The following is an 18,887-nucleotide window of genomic DNA, read 5'->3' on the forward strand; positions in this document are numbered from 1 at the left end:
GAATTTCGCACTTAAAAGCAAGAAAACAGTGATTTGAGGTGAAAACACTGCAACTTGGTAAAATACAGCGTCGTAACGGAGTTGCTTCCTACAATGCGACGCCAATGGTGCCATTCACAGTCGACCCCCAGGTACAGTACCTTCAGAACAAGTAGAAAACAGGCCTGTGTATGGAGCTGGGGAGAGTCGCTCCGCTGGGTCTGATGCGGCGTCGGTTCCGGTGCCATGGGGCAGAAGGACTGCGGCATCGCGCAGCAGTGTCGGATCCTCTCTACAGGGTGGTAGAGGTGAGGTGGTGTTGGATGCAAAGTTGGTCCCTTGGTTCCAGCAGATGCAAAGTCCAAAGGAGTTATGATGTTTTGGGGTGACCTCATGGGGTCACGATGACGTCACAGGGCCGCAGGCGCTGCGCTGGCATCGGATCATCATGGACGTTGGACTTACGACACTCTGGTGTCAGCGAAGTTGGGCAGGATCAGTGGTTGCAGCAACGCAAGGCCTACAGGGTCGTCGGACTTCTACAAGGTCCACAGCCTCAGGGCAGGTGGGGTTGTGGTTCCAGGGTAGGGGCATCAGCTCACAAGGTTGTCAGATTCGCACTCAGTGAGGTCCACGGCCTTGGGGCAAGCAGCTTTGCAGTTCCGGGCAGCGGTGTCCTTTACGAAGTCGAATGGTGTCGTCTGGTGCTGTCCGGCATCGCTAGACTGGGTTTTCTCCAGAAATTCACTTTTAGGGGTCCAGCAATGACACCCTCTGGCAAGCTAGAGTCCACAGCATGTAGACTCAGGTGTGGTTGGTGAAGCCTTTGCTGTCCCTGAGTCTTAAAAACAGGAGGCAAGCTCTACTGCAAGCCCTTGGAGTCACTTCTCAAGCAGGAATGCAACAAAGTCCAGTCTCTGTCCCCTTGAACAGGCAGAAGCAGCAACTGCAGGATAGCCCAACACAGCAATATCACAGGCCAGGGCAACACTTCTGCTCATCTCTTCAGCTCTTCTCCAGGCAGAGGTTCCTCTTGAATCCTTGAAGTAATCTGATTTTCAGGGGTTTAGGGTGCTCTTCTCATACTACTTTCTTCCTTTGAAGTAGGCCTACTTCAAAGTAAAGTCTCAAGTGACTGTGAGATCCTTTCTTGTCCAGGCCAGGCCCCAGCCACACTCCAGGAGGTCGGAGACTGCATTGTGAGAGGGCAGGCACAGCCCAGCTAGGTGTGAATCACCACTCCTCCCTTCCCTTCCAGCACAGCATATGCGGGCTACACCCCAGTCCCCTTTGTGCCACTGTCTAGAGAGAGGTGCAACCAGCCCAACTGACAAACTGACCCAGACAGGGAATCCACAAAACACAGAACAGTTTAAGCAAGAAAATGCCTACTTTTTAAAAGTGGCATTTCCAAACATGCAATTTAAAAACAAACTTTACTAAAATATGTATTTTCAAATTGTGAGCTCGGAGACCCTAAACCCCATATTTCCACCTGTTCACAAAGGGAATCTGCACTTTAATAACTTTTAAAGGCAGCCCCCATATTAACCTATGAGAGAGATGGGCCTTTCAACAGTAAAAAACGAATTTGGCAGTATTTGACTGTCAGTACATGTCCCACCTTTAACTACATACCTAGGGCCTACATTAGGGGGGCCTAGCATGCATAAAAAGGGAAGGTTTAGGCCTGGCAAGTAGTTACACTAGTCAATTCAAATTGGCTGTTTAAAACTGCACTCAAAGACACTGCAGTGGCAGGTCTGAGCCATGTTGACAGGGCTACTCATGTGGGTGGCACAACCAGTGCTGCAGGCCCACTAGTAGCATTTGATTTACAGGCCCTAGGCACCTCTAGTGCACTGAACGAGGGACCTACTAGTAAATAAAACATGCCAATCATGGAAAGCCAATTACACATACATTTTACATAGGAGCACTTGCACTTTAGCACTGGTTAGCAGTGGTAAAGTGCCCAGAGTATCAAAATCAGCAAAAACAGAGCCCAGCATACATCAACAACTTGGGAAACAGAGGCAAAAACTTTAGGGAGATCACGTCAAAGATGCCAAGTCTAACACCCGGCATTTAGAATACAATAACAGCAGTGAGTGTAACAGGTCCAAGAGTTTTTAGTAACTCCGGTATGTGTCGGGTTGAAATAGCTATTGGGTGCCACATCAATACAGTAGGGGAAATAAGGGGTATCAGGGATTTAAGGTGGGTGGGCAGAGTATGAGCAAATAAGTGTTCATGGTATTGGTGGCACTGCGGATAAGTCAATCAAGCAGGTATGTAAGGTGGCAATGTGTTTGCAGGGTGAGTAGTATAAAGAGGCTGCGTTGTGGGTACTAATATAGGAACCCTCGGTAAGGATGTCAAGCATCATGATGTGGTCATGGGGCTAGATCATCATTGTTCACCTCCTGTTGGAAGTGTTTAAGCATGGTGGCCCAATGGGAGGAAATCAGGCGTTTCAGCAGGTGACCCTCCTCCGCATAGCGAAGGACATCTTCCTCAGCAGTGCCCCACTTGCACATTGCTCTCTCCCATGCGGGTACTAGGAGGGCAGAAGAGGATCGCCAGTGAAGTGTTAAAGTGTATTTGGCCAGAGGAAGTGCTAAGGCTGCAATGCGGGCATGGACATTTTATTGTTTCTTGCATTTAAAGATGCAGAGAGAGCATGCTTCCCATGTGGAAATGTCTGGGAGTTCTGTGATGACCTGCAAGGTGGTGCGAATTGAGTGCCAATTACTCTGGAGGGATGAACAGGACCAGAGCATATGCTTAAAGTCAGCATCTGGAATCAGGAAGCGCAAACAGTTGGTTTGTGTGTTGGGAAAGAGAAGGATTGGAAGTGAAAATCCAGACAATCTAATTAGCTCGACCAGTCCTGAAACATAAACATTAAATAGAGTTGGACTCAATGATGATCCCTGGGGAACCGCACAGGGAAAAGAAAAGAAATCCAAAGTGAATTTGTTGAGTGCTACTGATTGCTTCCGATCATACAGAAAGAAGCTTAATGAGCGAAGAGCAAGTCCACCCACCCCGATGTTTTGGAGACAGCCAATCAGAAGATCATGGTTGACAGTATCAAAGGCTGCTGTAATGTCTAGTAATATAAGAGCTGCGCTACCCCCTTGATCAAGTGATTCTCTGACATCTTCAGTGACCTTAAAAAGGGCAGTTGTTGTGCTATGATTACTGCAGAACCCACAATGAGTAGGGTCCAAACATTAATTTCCCATTATGTAGATTGTTAATTGTTGATTCATAATTTATTTTTTCAACAATCTTTGCTGGAAAAAGAAGCTAGGAAATGGGCCAATAGCTGTTGGGATCAGTAGGAGGTACAGTTGGCTTTTTTATCAACAGAAATATTGACACTGTCTTCCATTGCTTGGGAAAGTAATTCCTATGGGAGCTAAGGGGAGGGATTGCCAGAAGTGTACCTGGGCTCTGATTCCTCCTTAGGCCTTATGAAGATCGCCTTCAGAGAGGTTCTTGGGGGTATGATGTAATTAAATGTGTGTACCAGCTAAGGGTAGTGTTGCCTAGGTGTATCTCGAGTGGTTGTTGGCAGGGACAAAGTGGGTATGTGGCTGATTTTGCCCAGTTGACCTGTAGTCCAGCGCTGGAGGTGAATTCAGCTAGGGTGTCTCAGAGTAGTGTAAGATCTGCAGTTATGTATCGCAAGTATAAGAGCAACTCGTCCGCGTATAGGGACACTGCATGAGTCCTGTCCGTGAGTGGAATAACCCACGTTTGGCCGTCCCCAGGCAGGTGAATGTCAAGAGGCTCCGTCGTAAGCGCAAATAGCAGTGGCGAAAGCGGGCATCCATGCTTCATACCACAGCTGACCGAGAAGGGAGTCGAGATGAGGCGGCCCAGGCAAATTCCGGAGGTAGGGTTGGAGTATAATAAATGGGTGTGGGCTAAGAGTTTAGCCCAAATCCCCCTGTGTGCAAGGACTGCGAAAGGATAATGTCATGTCAGAGTACCAAATGCCTTCTCCAAGTCAAGAGTGAGGCAAGCCGCTTGCGGAAATCAAACTGTACCTGGTCCTCTATATAGAAGAGACAATGGATATTTTGGGAGGTGCTGCTTCCCGGCACAAAACCATTTGGGTATGTTAGCAAGAATTTTGCCTAGTATTTTATAGTCAGCTCAAAGAATAGATATAGGCCTATAAAAGGACAGGCATGAGGGGTCTCTGTCTGGCTTAGGGATAGAGATCAAGAGGGATTTACGTAGTGAGTGTGGATGATTAGTGGTTGCAGCGTGGCCTCTTACATTTCTCAAAGGCAAGGGGTTAGCAAGAATGAGAAGGTACTATAAAGTTCTAGAGGTAGGCCGTTGAGACCTGGTGTTTTGTTTCGAGCAAGGTCATGAATCGCCTGTGTCACATCTGTTGCCATGATCGAAGCACCCAGGGAGACCCTAGTAGATGCTGAGATGCATGGGAGAGGAATGCTTGCAAGGACAGTTTTGGGCAAGTTCGCCGAGGTGTTCGGTGGAACCTTGTATATGAATGAATAGTAATCATAGAAGGCCTGCAGAATATCAGCCTGCAGGTGAACTGTGTTTCCATGTGGTCAATTATTTCATTGATAGGATGAATTGTAGACTCCTGGCGGATAAGCCAGGCCAGGAGTTATAGATTGTCACCTTCCCTACGAACCTTGGATGCATGAGCCTTAAAATTATAGCACCGTAAATTTTCTAGGAGAGTTGTGTAAGTGAATTTTGCCTCCGTAAGTTGCAGGGTTATTGCAGGGTTACTATCTGTCTCTTTACTTAGATTTACAAGGTTTTTTGGGGGATTTTGCTATGTTCTTCTCCAGAGTCCAGCAGACACCTACTATCTTTTAGATGCAAATTTCCCATGTCACCACCTTAAAAGCGTCCCACTCCAGCTTCCTAGTGGAAGCTGTGTTGTGGTTTTCAGAGAAGTAGTGTTGGATGTGGCCACCCTGTTCATCTTGGGATACCGGGTCTTCTAAACAGTCTTGTGATAGTTTCACCTGGGGGTCAGAGAGAGTGGGGATATCCATCTAGGGTCAATAATGTGTGTGCCATGATCCGAGATGATACATCCCAGGTACTCCAAATGTTGGACGAGGGGCATAAGTGGAGGGGAGCATAGGAAGCGATCAAGTCAGACATATAAGTTGTGGCGTATGGAATGGAAGGAGTAAAACCGGGGTCCAGGGTTTCAAGAGCACTATGCGTCTGTTAGCGACCAGTGGCACATCCAGGTACGGAAGCGGTAGGCCTGTGCCTCTAGGGGGAAAAGGGTAGTGGGGAGTAGGACCTGTCCAAGGTAAGGTCAAGCACACAATTATAGTCACCTTCTAATACCCATGGCAGGAGGGTGTAATGGGCGAGTGTTATGGATAGTGTATCCCAGAAGGCACCTTGCTCAGTATTGGGATTGTAAATGCTCCCAATGAGCAGTGGTTGGCCGTCAAGGCTGCCTTCCAGGAGGACGTATCAGCCATCCTTGTCAACTATCAAGCTAATTTCTTCAAATGAGATGCTGGGGGAATCCATATTATGGTGCCTCCGCATATGCAGAGTGGGCGGTCGCACAGGTTAGGCCCCTGCAACATTGTGCAAGCGGTCCAGCTCTTCAGTGGTGATATGTGTCTCCTGCACCCGTTGGCAAGTGATATATGAATAGACAGCATAGCGTTTCTTAGCAGTGTGCATTCCTCTGGTGTTTAATGAAAGGAATCGTATGTCACTGGGAGGAGTCATACTGACATAAAGAGATGGAGGGTAACAGGATGTGGAGGTCCTTTGTGAAGTGATGTCATCTTGTCGTGCCACCTGGGTCTCACCTGATATCCGTTGTAGGGTCTGCCCATGGAGGAGAAAGAGGTACATGGGGGGAAATGAGTAGGGGGAACTGTGACAACTCGGGGATAAAACAATCCCAACACTGGGACCTAACACAACAGGTCGTACACCCAAACTTGACATTGTTAACAAACTCTAAAGTATTGTGGGGACGGGGTGGTCAGTGTCAGGCAAGAGAAGGGTGGCCATGGTGCCCTTAGAAAGCTGGAAATGTGTCAGGCCGGACTCAATGGTAAGTCCCCAAAGGCCAGCCGCTCTACATTAAACCTCCCCCACTGGTAGGGCAGTGAGCTGCGGGCCTGGGGAGGGAGAGGGAAAGGGGTGAATGTCACAAGGAAAGTCAGGTGGCAAGAGGTTGCGCAGCAGTGATGATGTTCCATTGACAGATTAAGATGTGGTATGGATCTCTTTCGGGATGTAGGCAATCATGGGCCACTTCGGGGACCTAATAGTTAGATAAGATAATCCGCAGTCTGCGATGTCACCAATGGAGGAGATTGTGAGTGTCTCTGTGAATTCTCTTATTGGATGGTGTCTTCATCGGAGAAGCAGGCCTTTCTCAGTGCCCTTGGCTGTAGAGGCGGTTCCCAAGTTGACTGCAGCCCGTAGGGTTAGCCTGCAGTCTTTAATTATTTGTGCCACGTTGGGCGAGGTGGCTGGGGGCAGCCTAGTGTTTCACATGAGGATTTCCCCGTCAGTAACCCTAGCAGTTGGAAGAGGTTGGTGGAGGCTTGGTGTTGGTCAGTGCCATCTCGCTGCGTTGGTGCCTGGCCAAGTCCCAGGCTTTCTTTGGGTCTGTGAAAAAGGTGGTAGTGCCATCCATCATTCTTTTGAGTTGGGCTGGGAACAATAATGAGTACTGTACTCCCACTTGGGGAAGATATTGCTTGACTTCAAGGAAAGAAGAGCCCTGACATTGGACAGCCCGGGTGTAATCGGGGAACAGCATGATGGTCTTGTTTTCCACCCGAAGCAGGCCTACATGTCTGGCTGCGCAAAGGATTGCGATTTACCAGCATCCGGAAAGGAGGGGCCAATGGTGGAGGGTGCCGGGCTGGCTCACGATGTGCCCTTTCCAGAGAGTAGAATGGGGAGAGTTCCACTGTGGAGGTAAAAGTCTTGAACCAGTTCTCCAGATAGTCAAGTAGATATGTTCCCTAAACTCCCTCTGGAAGTCCCAAAGACACAGACATTGCTCCTACATGAGCACTCCTCCAGGTCATCTGCCCTGTCCTTAAGGCCCTGGACTCAGTATTGCAGAACCTGGATTACTGTTTGATGATCTGCCGTAAGTTTTTGCAGGGTAGCAAGGGTTTTCTCACTTTATGTGACTTCATCTGCAAGTTTCCAGTGATCATCACACAAGAACCTGAGAGATTATTTACAAGAATCTGATGCATTGACATTGATGTGTCAAATTTCTTGAATTTCCTTAAGACCCCTAAACGACGCCATGGGTGCGCTGTATTTACAATTCAGGGCTCCATGGCACACATTTTCATAGATGCATCAGAAATTTTGACACATCTGTTAGAGCTAAACTCGCGTATTGGTGGAGTAGCATTGTAAAAATGGTGGTACTCCAGCCACAAAAGGAGGCTCCCATTGGAAAAAGCCCTGCATCAATTTTACGTCTGCTTTGTGCAGGCAGTAAAATTTTGACACAGTGAAGTTGCAGAATGATGCAGTGAAATGTTGTAAATTTCATTGTGTCAGTTCTGCGTGGCTTTTTTCCTGGGAATGCCTATCCTGCATACCTTATACCTGGTGCAGGTATAATCTGACGCAGGCTTTACAAACTGACGCACTGGGCCCAATGCATCAGTTTGCAAATCTGAGGCAGTGCAGTGCACTGCTAGCGCCACTGCTGCATAAAAAAAAAATGACACAGTGGTGGTGCAAAGGGCTTGTAAATGAAGCCCTAAGTTCTGCTGTCGAGGAGCAAAGTCTGGTCTCCACTGAGACTCGAGAGTGTTCGATTGCAGCCAATACCTTGTCCATTTTATCTGAAGTAGAGAGATATGGGGTATCCTCTAGCTCAGGGGTGTCTGGGGCCATTGAGGGTGGGCCTGTTGAGGATGGTCATTGGGCAGCGGATTTGGAGAGAAACCTGCCCATGGTCAGTGACTTCCCCTTCCTGAAGAGGAAGGGTGGGGAAAAGGTATCCAAAGTGATGACCTCAAGCGGGCGGGGAAGTCCCAACAGCTCTAAAGAATGAGGATGGAAAAGTGAGACCACTGGTCACGCAATAAAGAATGCCCCGTAACATCAAACAGTTTCTGGGTGTTTGGCTGAAATATGTTGCCAATGCGGGCCAGAATTTCAGAGTATGGTAGGTCTTTTGTGCCAGCCTCTAATGTGTCAGGGTTACAATAGGAACTAGGAGACTGAGGGAGATGAAGACTCTAAGTGCCAAGCTCAGGAATCCCAGCTGGGATAGGAGGTGATGATACACTTGGGATGTGGAATTGGTTGAGAAGCAGCCAAAATGTCATAGTTTATTGGCATCTAGGTCTTTCAAGATGACACAGCCAGGGGGCTCTTGTGATGACCTATGAGGGGCAGAGTGCTCAGGTGAGACCTTAGTCAGCCAGGGGCAAGTTTCAGTTGTCCTAAGCGCACATTGGTGTCAGTGCAGGAGAGGACTGTCCAGGGGTTACTGGACTCCTCCAGGTGTTATGTGGGGAAAGGCCTCCTTGCGTGGGGTTGTAATCTCTGGGTGATTGGATATGTTTTTAGTAGCACACAACCTGAGGATGGGTTAGCATGGGGTTATTTAGGGTCACATTCATCTACCCGGGAGATCCTGGATGCAGTATATGACCACTGCGGGGGGTCCCAGGAGTCAGCTCAGGATTCACAAGATGGTGATTGAGCTCTTTCTGCCCAGGAATGGGTAAAAAGGCAACAGGGACATACAATTGCCAGGATCTCCTAAGTTGGCATTGCACAGTCCCGGAGGGGAGAAGGAGGTACCCAACGTGGTTGTGCTACAACAAGTAGCGGCTTGTGTAGCTATATAAGCCCCACCTGGCTCTCCCATTAAAGGTGTTGCCCTCTGTGTGCCTCAGGTATGGAGAGGGGCAGTATTGGGGGCAGGGTTCAGCAATTAGGCTCCTATGTTTCATTCAAAAGAAGGTAGGAACTGCTGATAACGCTTCTCAACTGTAGCCCCGGGGTGGGGCTGGAGAGTCCCTGTTGTGATGAGACCAGCTCAGAAGATCTAGCAGGTGAGTCAAGGGCTCCCTCTCCGCTTATGAGTGGGCCGTTCATCGACTCTGATGCGGGCAGGCACTGAGAACGCAGAGCTCCCCATACGTCTTGATGATAGCGCGAGGCGGGAAGATAAGGTAGTCACAGGGCTGCTGTGTGATAGGAGCTCTCTTCCTGTTCTCTCAGGGACCCCCGGTGTAATGTTCGTCCGGGCTACTGGGAATGGGGGTCTCAACAGTCACCACTTTGACGGGGGTGAAGGATCTGCGCAGAAGCTCATAGGTTGCAGTGCGACCCTTACTGGGAGGCAAACGTGGCCACAACTCTCTGCCACAGCATCAGGTGGTGCACGGCCCATGGGCCTCACACTCCCATGCAGTCTCGTCTACGGGTCCCACCTGGGGGGAAAACACAGGTTCAGGAGGCAATCGGGCTCTCTGGCAATCCCCCCCATCGAGCCACTGGCTTGGATGTCAGGTGAAATTCGGGCAGTCCGACGAAGCGTTAGACAGACAAATCCACCATCTTAGTTGGCTTGGCCACATGCCCTTTTACTACTACCTTCTTCCCAAAAAACATAATCTTAGAATTCCTATTGCACTTCCTTTTTAAAAGCATAAAATACTTAAATTAGGTTTCTAGCTTACTCTCAACCTTCTCCGTGCATTCGAGCAAACCCCAGCCCGCACTCTTCCAAATCTCCATTGTTTCTACACCTTGCTGTGGGAAGTCCCTCATGCTCACTCACCACGCCCAGATTTCTTGGATTTCTTGTTGATCTTGCTGGCAAGGAGGAAGACCGCCAGGGCAATCAGCAGTGTGACAATTATGTCACCTATTATGATGCCAGAAATGGTGCCAATGTTCATTTGTAAGCACTCTGTGCAGTCTGGAAGAGAACAGAAAGAGGTTATTACCAGTAGATAAGGAAACAGAGGTCCTCTATGGCCAATCCCATGAGTTTCGTAAATAGAATAACTCACATACATGACACCCATGCTTTCCAATCATGCCTTGAGAGAAGTGGGCAAGGTTGTTCAAGATTCTAAAATATGATACATAGTGAAAACTATGAGGTTTTCAAAAGTAACTAATTGCAATGATTATATTTGTCCTTCTTGGATGTTTTTAAATCCTAAAAATCCAAGAACGTAGGGTAAGATACCAAAGAGTTTCATAGATTGCATTGTCTTCAAACTATTACTGCCTGTGCAGGCACTAGAGCTTCAGAAACTTTCAAATCTCAGACAGGCCTTTTTCCCTTTATTGCGCCTATCAGCCCATCTCTTCAATCTCTGTGTCTGTATTGGGATTCTTGCAAATGTGATTTGCTGCTCTGCCCTTGGGTTTACTCTAAGACTTGAAAAACTTAAGGGGATATTTACAAGCCCATTGCGGCTCCTTGTACCACATTAGCGTAATTTTGTTTTCACGTTAATGTGGCGTTAAGGAGGCATTTTCGTCAGGCCATATTTACAAAGTGGCACAGTGCAAGCATTGCCCCACTTTCTAACCACTTGCTCCACATTATGCCTGTGCCAGGCATAATGTATGCACGGGGGACGTTCCCCCATTAGGAGGCCCAGAAAAATTGTGCAGTGAAATCTAAAAAATTTCACTTCACCATTTTTAGCGTAATTTTTAACGCCTGCCTTGGGCAGCCGTTAAAATGATGCTCCCATTGTATTCATTGGGCCTCCCTTGATTTTGGTGGATTAGCGCCATACGTTTTGGCACTAATCCATCAAAGGTCAAAATTGTTGAAGCTATTGGCCTAACGTGCTCCATGGTGCGCCGTATTGTAAATACGGCGCACACATGGTGTCGTTAGGGGGGCGCAATGAGGTGCAAGAAAAGTGACTCATCATCTATGCCCCTAAATTCTGGAGGGTTCCGCCTAGAACTTGACAGACCATGTGGCTTCTCTTTTTAGGTCTGGTTTAGAGTCAGATTTAATTGTCTCATAAGTAAATATGTAATAACAACCAATATATAACAATATATAATAAATCATAAATAGCAATATACACATGTATGCATACATATAAGGCCTTTCGGGAACCCGTCTTCATTATTTGGTCTTTTCAGCTGTCATTCGGATTTTGCTCCCAGCCACCACAGCATGGGGTAATGGGCCAACACACTTCAGCCAATGCACCTTTTGCACTGTGACTGACAGCATTTTTTCCTCCTCACCTACACACATCCCACTAAAAAGAAGCTGATCAGTATCTTACTTTGTTAATGCATTTTGCTTCCTATTTTTACCCTTTTTAACATTTCTTTTAGTCATCCTTGTGTGTTGAAACTGTGCCTTTACGTTACTGTAATTAACAGCCTATGGTAGTTTTTCAATGCACCAACAAGACTCATAGGGGAATACTTACAAGCCCCTAGCGTGTCCTTGCACCACCCTAGTGTAATTTTTTATGCAAAGTCAGCGACAAGGAGGCCTTTTCCCCTGTGCCAGATTTACAAATTGGCGCCATGCTTTGTAACCCCTTGCGCCACATTATGCCTGCCCCATTAGAAGGCCCAGAAAAACGGTGCAGTGAAATTTAAAATAAAGAAACTTTGTAGCATACGTGTAAAAAGATGATAGTCACTTCAAAATTCAAAAAGTGTATTTAATTAACAGGCAGAAAGGTTTCACATTAGTAAACAGATTGCATCAGTGCAGTGAAAAGTATTTTTTAAGTGACAGTTTTCACACATGAATTTAGAAACGTTCACGCTCATTCTACCCATTAAATCCCCGCCTTGACAACTAAGAGGCAAGTCCGTTGTTATGTGCACCCTTTGGGTGGCATGGGTTGTTGTTATTCACGAACAACATTATAGTTTATTACATCAAACACAACAGAAGTTTTTCTACAGTGCAAGTCCTCAAGTCATGTATTTTCTGGTCCTCATATTTGATATTGAAGAAAAAGAAGGGAAAGTGAAATAAAACAATTGCAGAGGATCACACAACCTGATCAAGTGGGGAAGCCGGGATTTATTCCAGATTTTCTGGTTCTACATTATGCAGTTCATTTCAGCCACTAGATGCACAAGCGTTCCTTCCCCTACACCAGCTGTATCCTTTTGCCCCCCGCTGGCATCAGTGGGGGAGACTTCAAAGAGAGGCATTTGAAGTACACAAGGTCCCTGCTTTTCCTACCTGGCTCCAGACACACTACAGGAGGTTATGCAGTCCTTTGTTGGGGCTTATGACTCAGGCTACTTTGGTGTAAGGGTCAGCTCATGCCTCCCATCCTGCCCTGGATGGCCAATCAACATGCAGATGGCCACTCTGACACACCTGGGCTCCCTTTGTGTGTGGCTTTCTGGAGGCAATGCACAAGAGCCCAGCTGTCACCCATCCAACATGTATTCAGAGACCAGCAGAAGCACAGAATGGTTAAAGTAAGAAAATGCAAACTTTCTAAATGTGACATTTTCAGATTTGCAATTTAAGATCCAACTTTACCATAAATTATAATTTCAAAGTGTGAGTTCTGAGATACCAAACTCTAAAATGCTAGCTGCTCCCAATTGGAATTTGAACTTATAAATGCAATAAGGCAATCCCGGTGTTAACCTATGAGAGAGATTGGCCTTGCAGAAGTGAAAAACTAGTTTAAGAGATTTCACTACCTGGGCATGAAAAGCTGAAAAGTACATGTCCAACTTTTTTAATACACTTCCTTCTGCTCCTGGGACTGTCCATGGCCTACCTTAGGGATGATTTATATGTACTAGAAGGTTTGGGCCTGGCAAGAGGGTTACCTTACCAGGTCGACATGCAGTTTAAAACTGCACACACAGGCTTTGCAATGGCAGGCCGGAGACATGTTTAAAGGACTACTAAAATGGGTTGCACAATCAGTACTGCAGGACCATTAGTAGCATTCCATTTGCAGGCCCGGGCACAGGATGTGCACTTTACTAGGGACTTGCAAGTTAAATAAATATGCCAATTGTGGATAGCCAATGTAGCCATGTTTTAGAGAAAGAGAACATGTGCTTTAGCACTGGACAGTAGTGGTAAAGTGCTCGGAATCCTAAAGCGAGCAAAAATGAAGTCAGCATAACAGGAAGTCAGAAGACAAAAAGTCAGGGTAAACCGCACAAAGGATGCCAGGTCTAACATTAAGCCTTTGCTTGGGTTCTAAGGAGTACTAGGGAGCTTGCAAAAGGAGGCCTGTGGAAGGTGTACTTATAGTTACGCAGGCACTTTGAGTTTACAAACATTAGGAAGTGCACCCATGTGACCACTTGAGGAACCCTTGTGGAAGGAACCAATTCTTTGGATAGGGTACAAATAATTCAGGACTCATAACCAAAAGGCTACAACAACTTTAGTTTAATGACGGCAGCAGAGCACGCCTGGGTATTTTCAACACCCGAACCCTAAATGTGCTGTGTAATTCCAGGAGCATTGGTCAGAGGGGTGAGGTGTGTCTATGTAGCTTCAGGAGCAGATCTCTTACCAGGAGCAGTACTCTGAGTGTCTCTGTTATGAAGAGAAGGAATTCAACAGTCTGGATATATTAACATCAGAGCTGTTTGTGAGGACAGAAAGTATTTGTACCAGGAATATGAGTAGTATGGGTATGATCAAGAGCAAAGTTATGGTTCTGTGTGAATATTATCTGATGCAATGCTCTGAGGGAGCTCGGGCATTACCAAGCTCTATCAGCTGTATCCGTGGTGCAATAAGAAATATCAGAGCTATGAGGAAGCCTGTGTAAGCAGTCACAGAGCTCTGAATGAGGCTGGACATTATTACATGGTGAGCTCTGAGTTAATTTCTGTAATATCAAGAGCTCTTTTGTCTTGTTACTAGGAGGAGCAGAGCTCTGTGCATGTGTTGGTATTTAGCAATGTAGAGGTCTTCTAGGGTATTCATTGGACCGGATCACCGAGTGAGCTTGTGTGTTTTCAAGGGTAGATGGTTAACTGGATCTGTGTATTGGCAGGAGCACAGCATGGATCTGAGAATTTTTATACCATTAGACCTCTGTGTGACTATGGGTGCTTCCTAGAGCAGAGGAAATCTGAGTATTATCAGGAATTGAACTATGGGCGAGTCAGGTTATTATCCAGAGCAGGGTCCATATTATTAGGTCAGGGACTCTATGTGTGCCTCTATATTGCCAGGAGAAGAGCTCCTAATAAGGTTCAGTATTATCAAGAAATGTATTATCGTGAGCAGAGGTAAGAAACAACCTGGATATTATCAGCATCAGAGCTGTGAGTGGAATTAGGTATCAGCAACAGCAGAGAGCTGAGTCAATCTGATAATTAACCATAGAACATCGGTGTGACTGTGGGGGTTACATTTGCTGTACTATGTATAACAGAGCTCTGAATAAACCTGTGGTATCAAGAGCAGGGCTCTGAATGACTGTGTGTGAACAGTTCCTAAGTCAGTCCGGGTGCTACAAAGAGCAGAGCTCTGAGTGAGTCTGCTGTCCCAAAAGAATTGAAAGCGGCCCGATATGGGCAGGTCTGCGAATTAGTTACCATCCCAGAACGCAGTTTGTACCTGGTCAATGGTTTGCAACCACAGATGTCACAAGCTGTTGACATGCCCCTTTCTGATTCACAAATAACACAGGAAGCCCTGCCCACTTCCTATTTGCAATACAGAAATGGTTGCAAAAGCCTGTTTACAAGCCAAAAAAGAACGACCTGTAAAAGTACTCCTGTACAATGTGAAAAGCACTTCTGTGATCACAAATCCTACAGTTTTGTGTACAAATATTATATATATTATAAATCTAATGGGCTAGTATTGATTCCTACCATCAGGGATGCTAAACATCCAATCTTACTTCAGAACTATTTTACAGAACCACAGCAATGTTTTAATGGAGCCCGGGGCTGCCTGCCACTCTTGTAAGCCATGGTCACATCGCATGCATCAGTTGCACCCCCTTCCTCAAATCTTCACAAAGTAGGTTTGTAATAAATTGGGGTGTTAGACAGGCAAGTGGTGCTACATGGCTCTCATAACCCACAGTAGGCACTCGCTACTCGAGTGGGCGGAGTGACAGGGCAGCACCAGCTGGTGAGCAGAATATTGTTTTGTGAATAGAGTTTACCATGCCAGTGCCAGAAACAATGTGATGATTGCTTTATCTCCTCTCCCGGCCTCCCAGCCCCCGAGATCTCGCAGGCCATGGTTGTTTTCTCTCACTAACGTATTATCTGCATAAGAAACTTAGGGGGCTTATTTACGAGGCCCCCCTGTGCCGTCAGACCGTAACGTTTAGTGAAGGTCCGGCGGCGCACAGTGTACGGCCATATTTAAAAGGCCACGTAAAGCCACCCTGGGTGGCTTTTTATGGACTGAGTCAACGCAGCGGAAGTCGCTGCATTGACTCACCCTGCGACAGGGAGGCGTGCCCTGGGTGTTACAGTGGGTGTTCCCAACTAACACCCATGGCATTTGACACAGTCCCAGATTTACAAGGTTTTGCAAACCTGAGAATGCGTCAAAAGCCTACACCTTCCCAGTGAAGGAGTAAGGGAGACACAACAAGGAGAAATACCTTTATTTCTCCACATTTTTTCTTTTTTCTATGTGTGCTGCATTCTGCAGCACACATAGAAAAACTAAACTCCTCTTGTGATTGTTTTTGTGCACCAAGATGTCCCTTCCTGCACAAAAGCAATCTTCCCTGCAACGCAGACACCCTTGCACTAGTGTTCAAGGATGCCTGCGTTGGCGTATGGCAGCCCACTGTGCGCCAGTGCAAGGGACAGGAATGTTCTGTATCTCATAGATACAGCCTATTCTTGCCCTTTTTTCAGCAGGACAGCACAGCAAGATTCCCTGCAATGCTGTCCTGCACTAAAACCTCGTAAATGAGGCCTTTATATATTAGTTGAGAGATGTGGAAGCCCAACTCAAATAATAAACATAATTCTTGTCAGGGTGAACCACAAAGACACTGAAAAGAGCAGTGAAAGCACAACATAGGAAAAATACCAAACCAATTTAGAAAGATGGAGTAAATCAAGTACATTTTAATAAATAAACTGAAACCAAAATGACAACATTCTAATCAGTAGAACCGGAGAAGTGATTTTATAAAACATTTTAGGTGAAAATAGAACTAAAAAGCACAAACTGCAACTCTCGGCAAACCGGTTGAGCTGGAATGGGGGAATGTCACAAGTTAAGGCCAACCGCGATGAAGCATGGATCGGATACAGGGACCAGGTTATTCCTATTGAAGAGATACCTTCTGAAGTTGTGTGTGATGAGTTCTGTTTACGTAAGCGGAAACCACCAGGAGGATGCTAGTGGGACGAGGAGCAGGAGAGGTTTCACAGATCATCACTTTTGTAGCATGAACCGCCAATCTCCGATGGAGATTTGCATTGGTGCTTGATGCTGGCTGTCACTGATGATGGAATGAGCAGGTCCAGCTGAATCATCATGTTGGTGGTTATCGTGGGCAGTTGATTCTTGTCACAAAGAGGTAACTTTGCAGTCATGAGAACTCCCAAACTTCTGTATCTTCACATTTTCTTAAGGAGGAGGAGCTCACACTGATGCCTGCCATAGGTCCAGGTCCTGGAGGGCACCTTTTGGGGATCAGGACTCATTCCAGCAGAGGCCAGCAGCAGGGCTCAGTGAGGACCAGTTGGTGCTGGTCGGCTGGGCAGTTGCAGGGAGGCCTCTGGAAGCTTGTTGAGTCCCTGTATCTCACACAGTTGGTCAACCAACTTACCCCTGGAGTCACTCTGTAGAGCCTGGGATCAAAGCAAGCAGATCCAATCTTCCTTCCTCAGACAGCAGGGAAGACCTTCCTCTAAATGTTTCACGGGTCCAGGAGTTCTGAAGGTTCCATTTTTAAATCCGGCACCAAACCGTTGTTTCAGATAATTCCCTGACCTACCCCTAAAGCCTTTTCTGGTCCGATAATTACCTTCCCTGGTCCTAGCTCCAAACTGCCTAGGGTGACAAAAGCAAGGACAGGCCTGGTCACAGGTCTTTGTCTGTGTAGCAGGTAGGCTGATTTGAAATGTAATCAGGGCATGGCACATCGCATCCCAGCCATCCTGTCAGGAAGACTTCTTTCCTCACACCAAGGCCTCTTTTGTTTCAATGTCTGGAAGCAATACACAGTCCGCAACACAAGAGCAACACAAGAGCAATTCACAGTCATGTGACTGAGGCACAGTTGGTTTGGGAAGAAAAATGGCAACTTTCTAAAAGTGGCACTTTCCAAATATGGTTAATAATAATATCCAATTTATACCAAGGTCTAACCACCGCACTCAATCTCAATCCCATTAGATGTTGTTTATATACGCTTGAAGTCACAGAAATTCGGAACCAATCTTTCTTGGAAAGCGAATCCTTCTTTATTGTAAGCTTGCAATACCAGCAATTTCAATCATGTTAAAACAGTCCTTCGTTATCTATTTGCTCATTGACAGCCAACACGTGTTTCATCATTGCTGTGACCTTCTCAAGGCTGTAGAGTTCAAGAATGGAAATATGATCATATTCAAGATGTGTTGTTTAATTAAGGACATGACATATCACCATTATCGTAGCCCTGTGAAAAGAAAAAATGCCTCAACCGTATATAGGAAAAGTAGGCACTCATTAATGGTAAAAAAAAGACCATAGAAAACCTTGTAGAGAAAGGTTGTGGACCCAAGCTAAAAAAGAAAGTAAATCCTAGAATGTGTCATAGAACATGCAGTAGACTGTCGCCATAAATTGAATAAAGTCACTAACAAGGTCCGAACCTACCATAAAGAAACGTCATATGATGCTACCCATGTATGATATAGGTCATCCATTCAAAAGCAAACTCTAATGCAATATACCAACTGTTGGCCATATGGTAGGTTCAAAGTTCCTGTTCATATCATGTTCAAAAAAAAGAAAAAAGACCAAGAGAACCATATACACTATAGGAGAATGGAAAACAAAAACAGAGAGATAATATTGAATTCTTATGTTGGTACCTGTGCTTGCACTCAACGTTAAGAAGAGTAAACCCAAAGTAATCCGTACACAACCTTCATTTTAAACCTGTCAACGAGGCAGGATAAGTTTAAAAGAGTCCGTAGTTAGATTAATAGTACTGTAATTATGGGACCATGATAAGTCCTGATCCTGTCAAATGGAAATGAATAGTTACTACAATGTCTCCAATGTGAGCTAAACTAATACAGTAACTAAATAACAAAACAAGAGAACACAAGCCACAAGTTATCATATAAAAAAAAACATTCCCTTCATCCCTGCAATCAATTACTACTCATATTCTGAAAAGACTACATACTCCTGTGCAATCACTAAATCCCATATTTATACTTTTTTAGCGCCACATTTGCGTAATTTTTTGATGCAAAAGTGGCGCAAACTTACAAAACACAATTATACTTTGTAAGTTTCCGCCACTTTTGCATAAAAAAATCACGCAAATGTGGCGCTAAACAAGTATAAATATGGGCCGAAGTGTAGAAGACATGTGGAAAGAACAATGGCTAAATGTCCATGCACACTCAGCACTATATAGTAAAAAAGTAGAAAGTATTGTGTATATATGTAGCATAAAACAATTGCCATGGTGAATGTGCATGTATATTACTAAAATGTAGGAGTGACAAGCCATCCAGGCCGACATTAGCATGCTTGTACAGTTTCTTCATAAAACTTAATTAGCCCTGCCATGCATTAACATGTGGCAAAACAATTGCCGTGATGGATGCGCACACATATTACTGAATTACAAAGCGAAAAATAACTTGCCATCCAGGCCAGCATTGGCAAGCTTGTACAGTTTCTCCATCTTGTATGTTCAAATAAA

The 18,887-nt window shown here is 45.8% G+C and overlaps 1 protein-coding gene across 1 annotated transcript in view; it reads right to left on the minus strand.

Annotated features, from left to right (window-relative positions):
* The window catches only part of TYROBP (transmembrane immune signaling adaptor TYROBP), a 177,081-nt gene that overhangs the window by 26,686 nt on the left and 131,508 nt on the right, over positions 1-18,887 (minus strand). Inside the window, exon 3 of the mRNA XM_069201117.1 lies at positions 9,806-9,946. Coding sequence (XP_069057218.1) covers positions 9,806-9,946 — 141 coding nt within the window. The remainder of the gene's footprint in view (positions 1-9,805; positions 9,947-18,887) is intronic.

The sequence above is a fragment of the Pleurodeles waltl genome, chromosome 7, assembly GCF_031143425.1.
Source record: "Pleurodeles waltl isolate 20211129_DDA chromosome 7, aPleWal1.hap1.20221129, whole genome shotgun sequence".
Lineage (NCBI taxonomy): Eukaryota > Metazoa > Chordata > Amphibia > Caudata > Salamandridae > Pleurodeles > Pleurodeles waltl.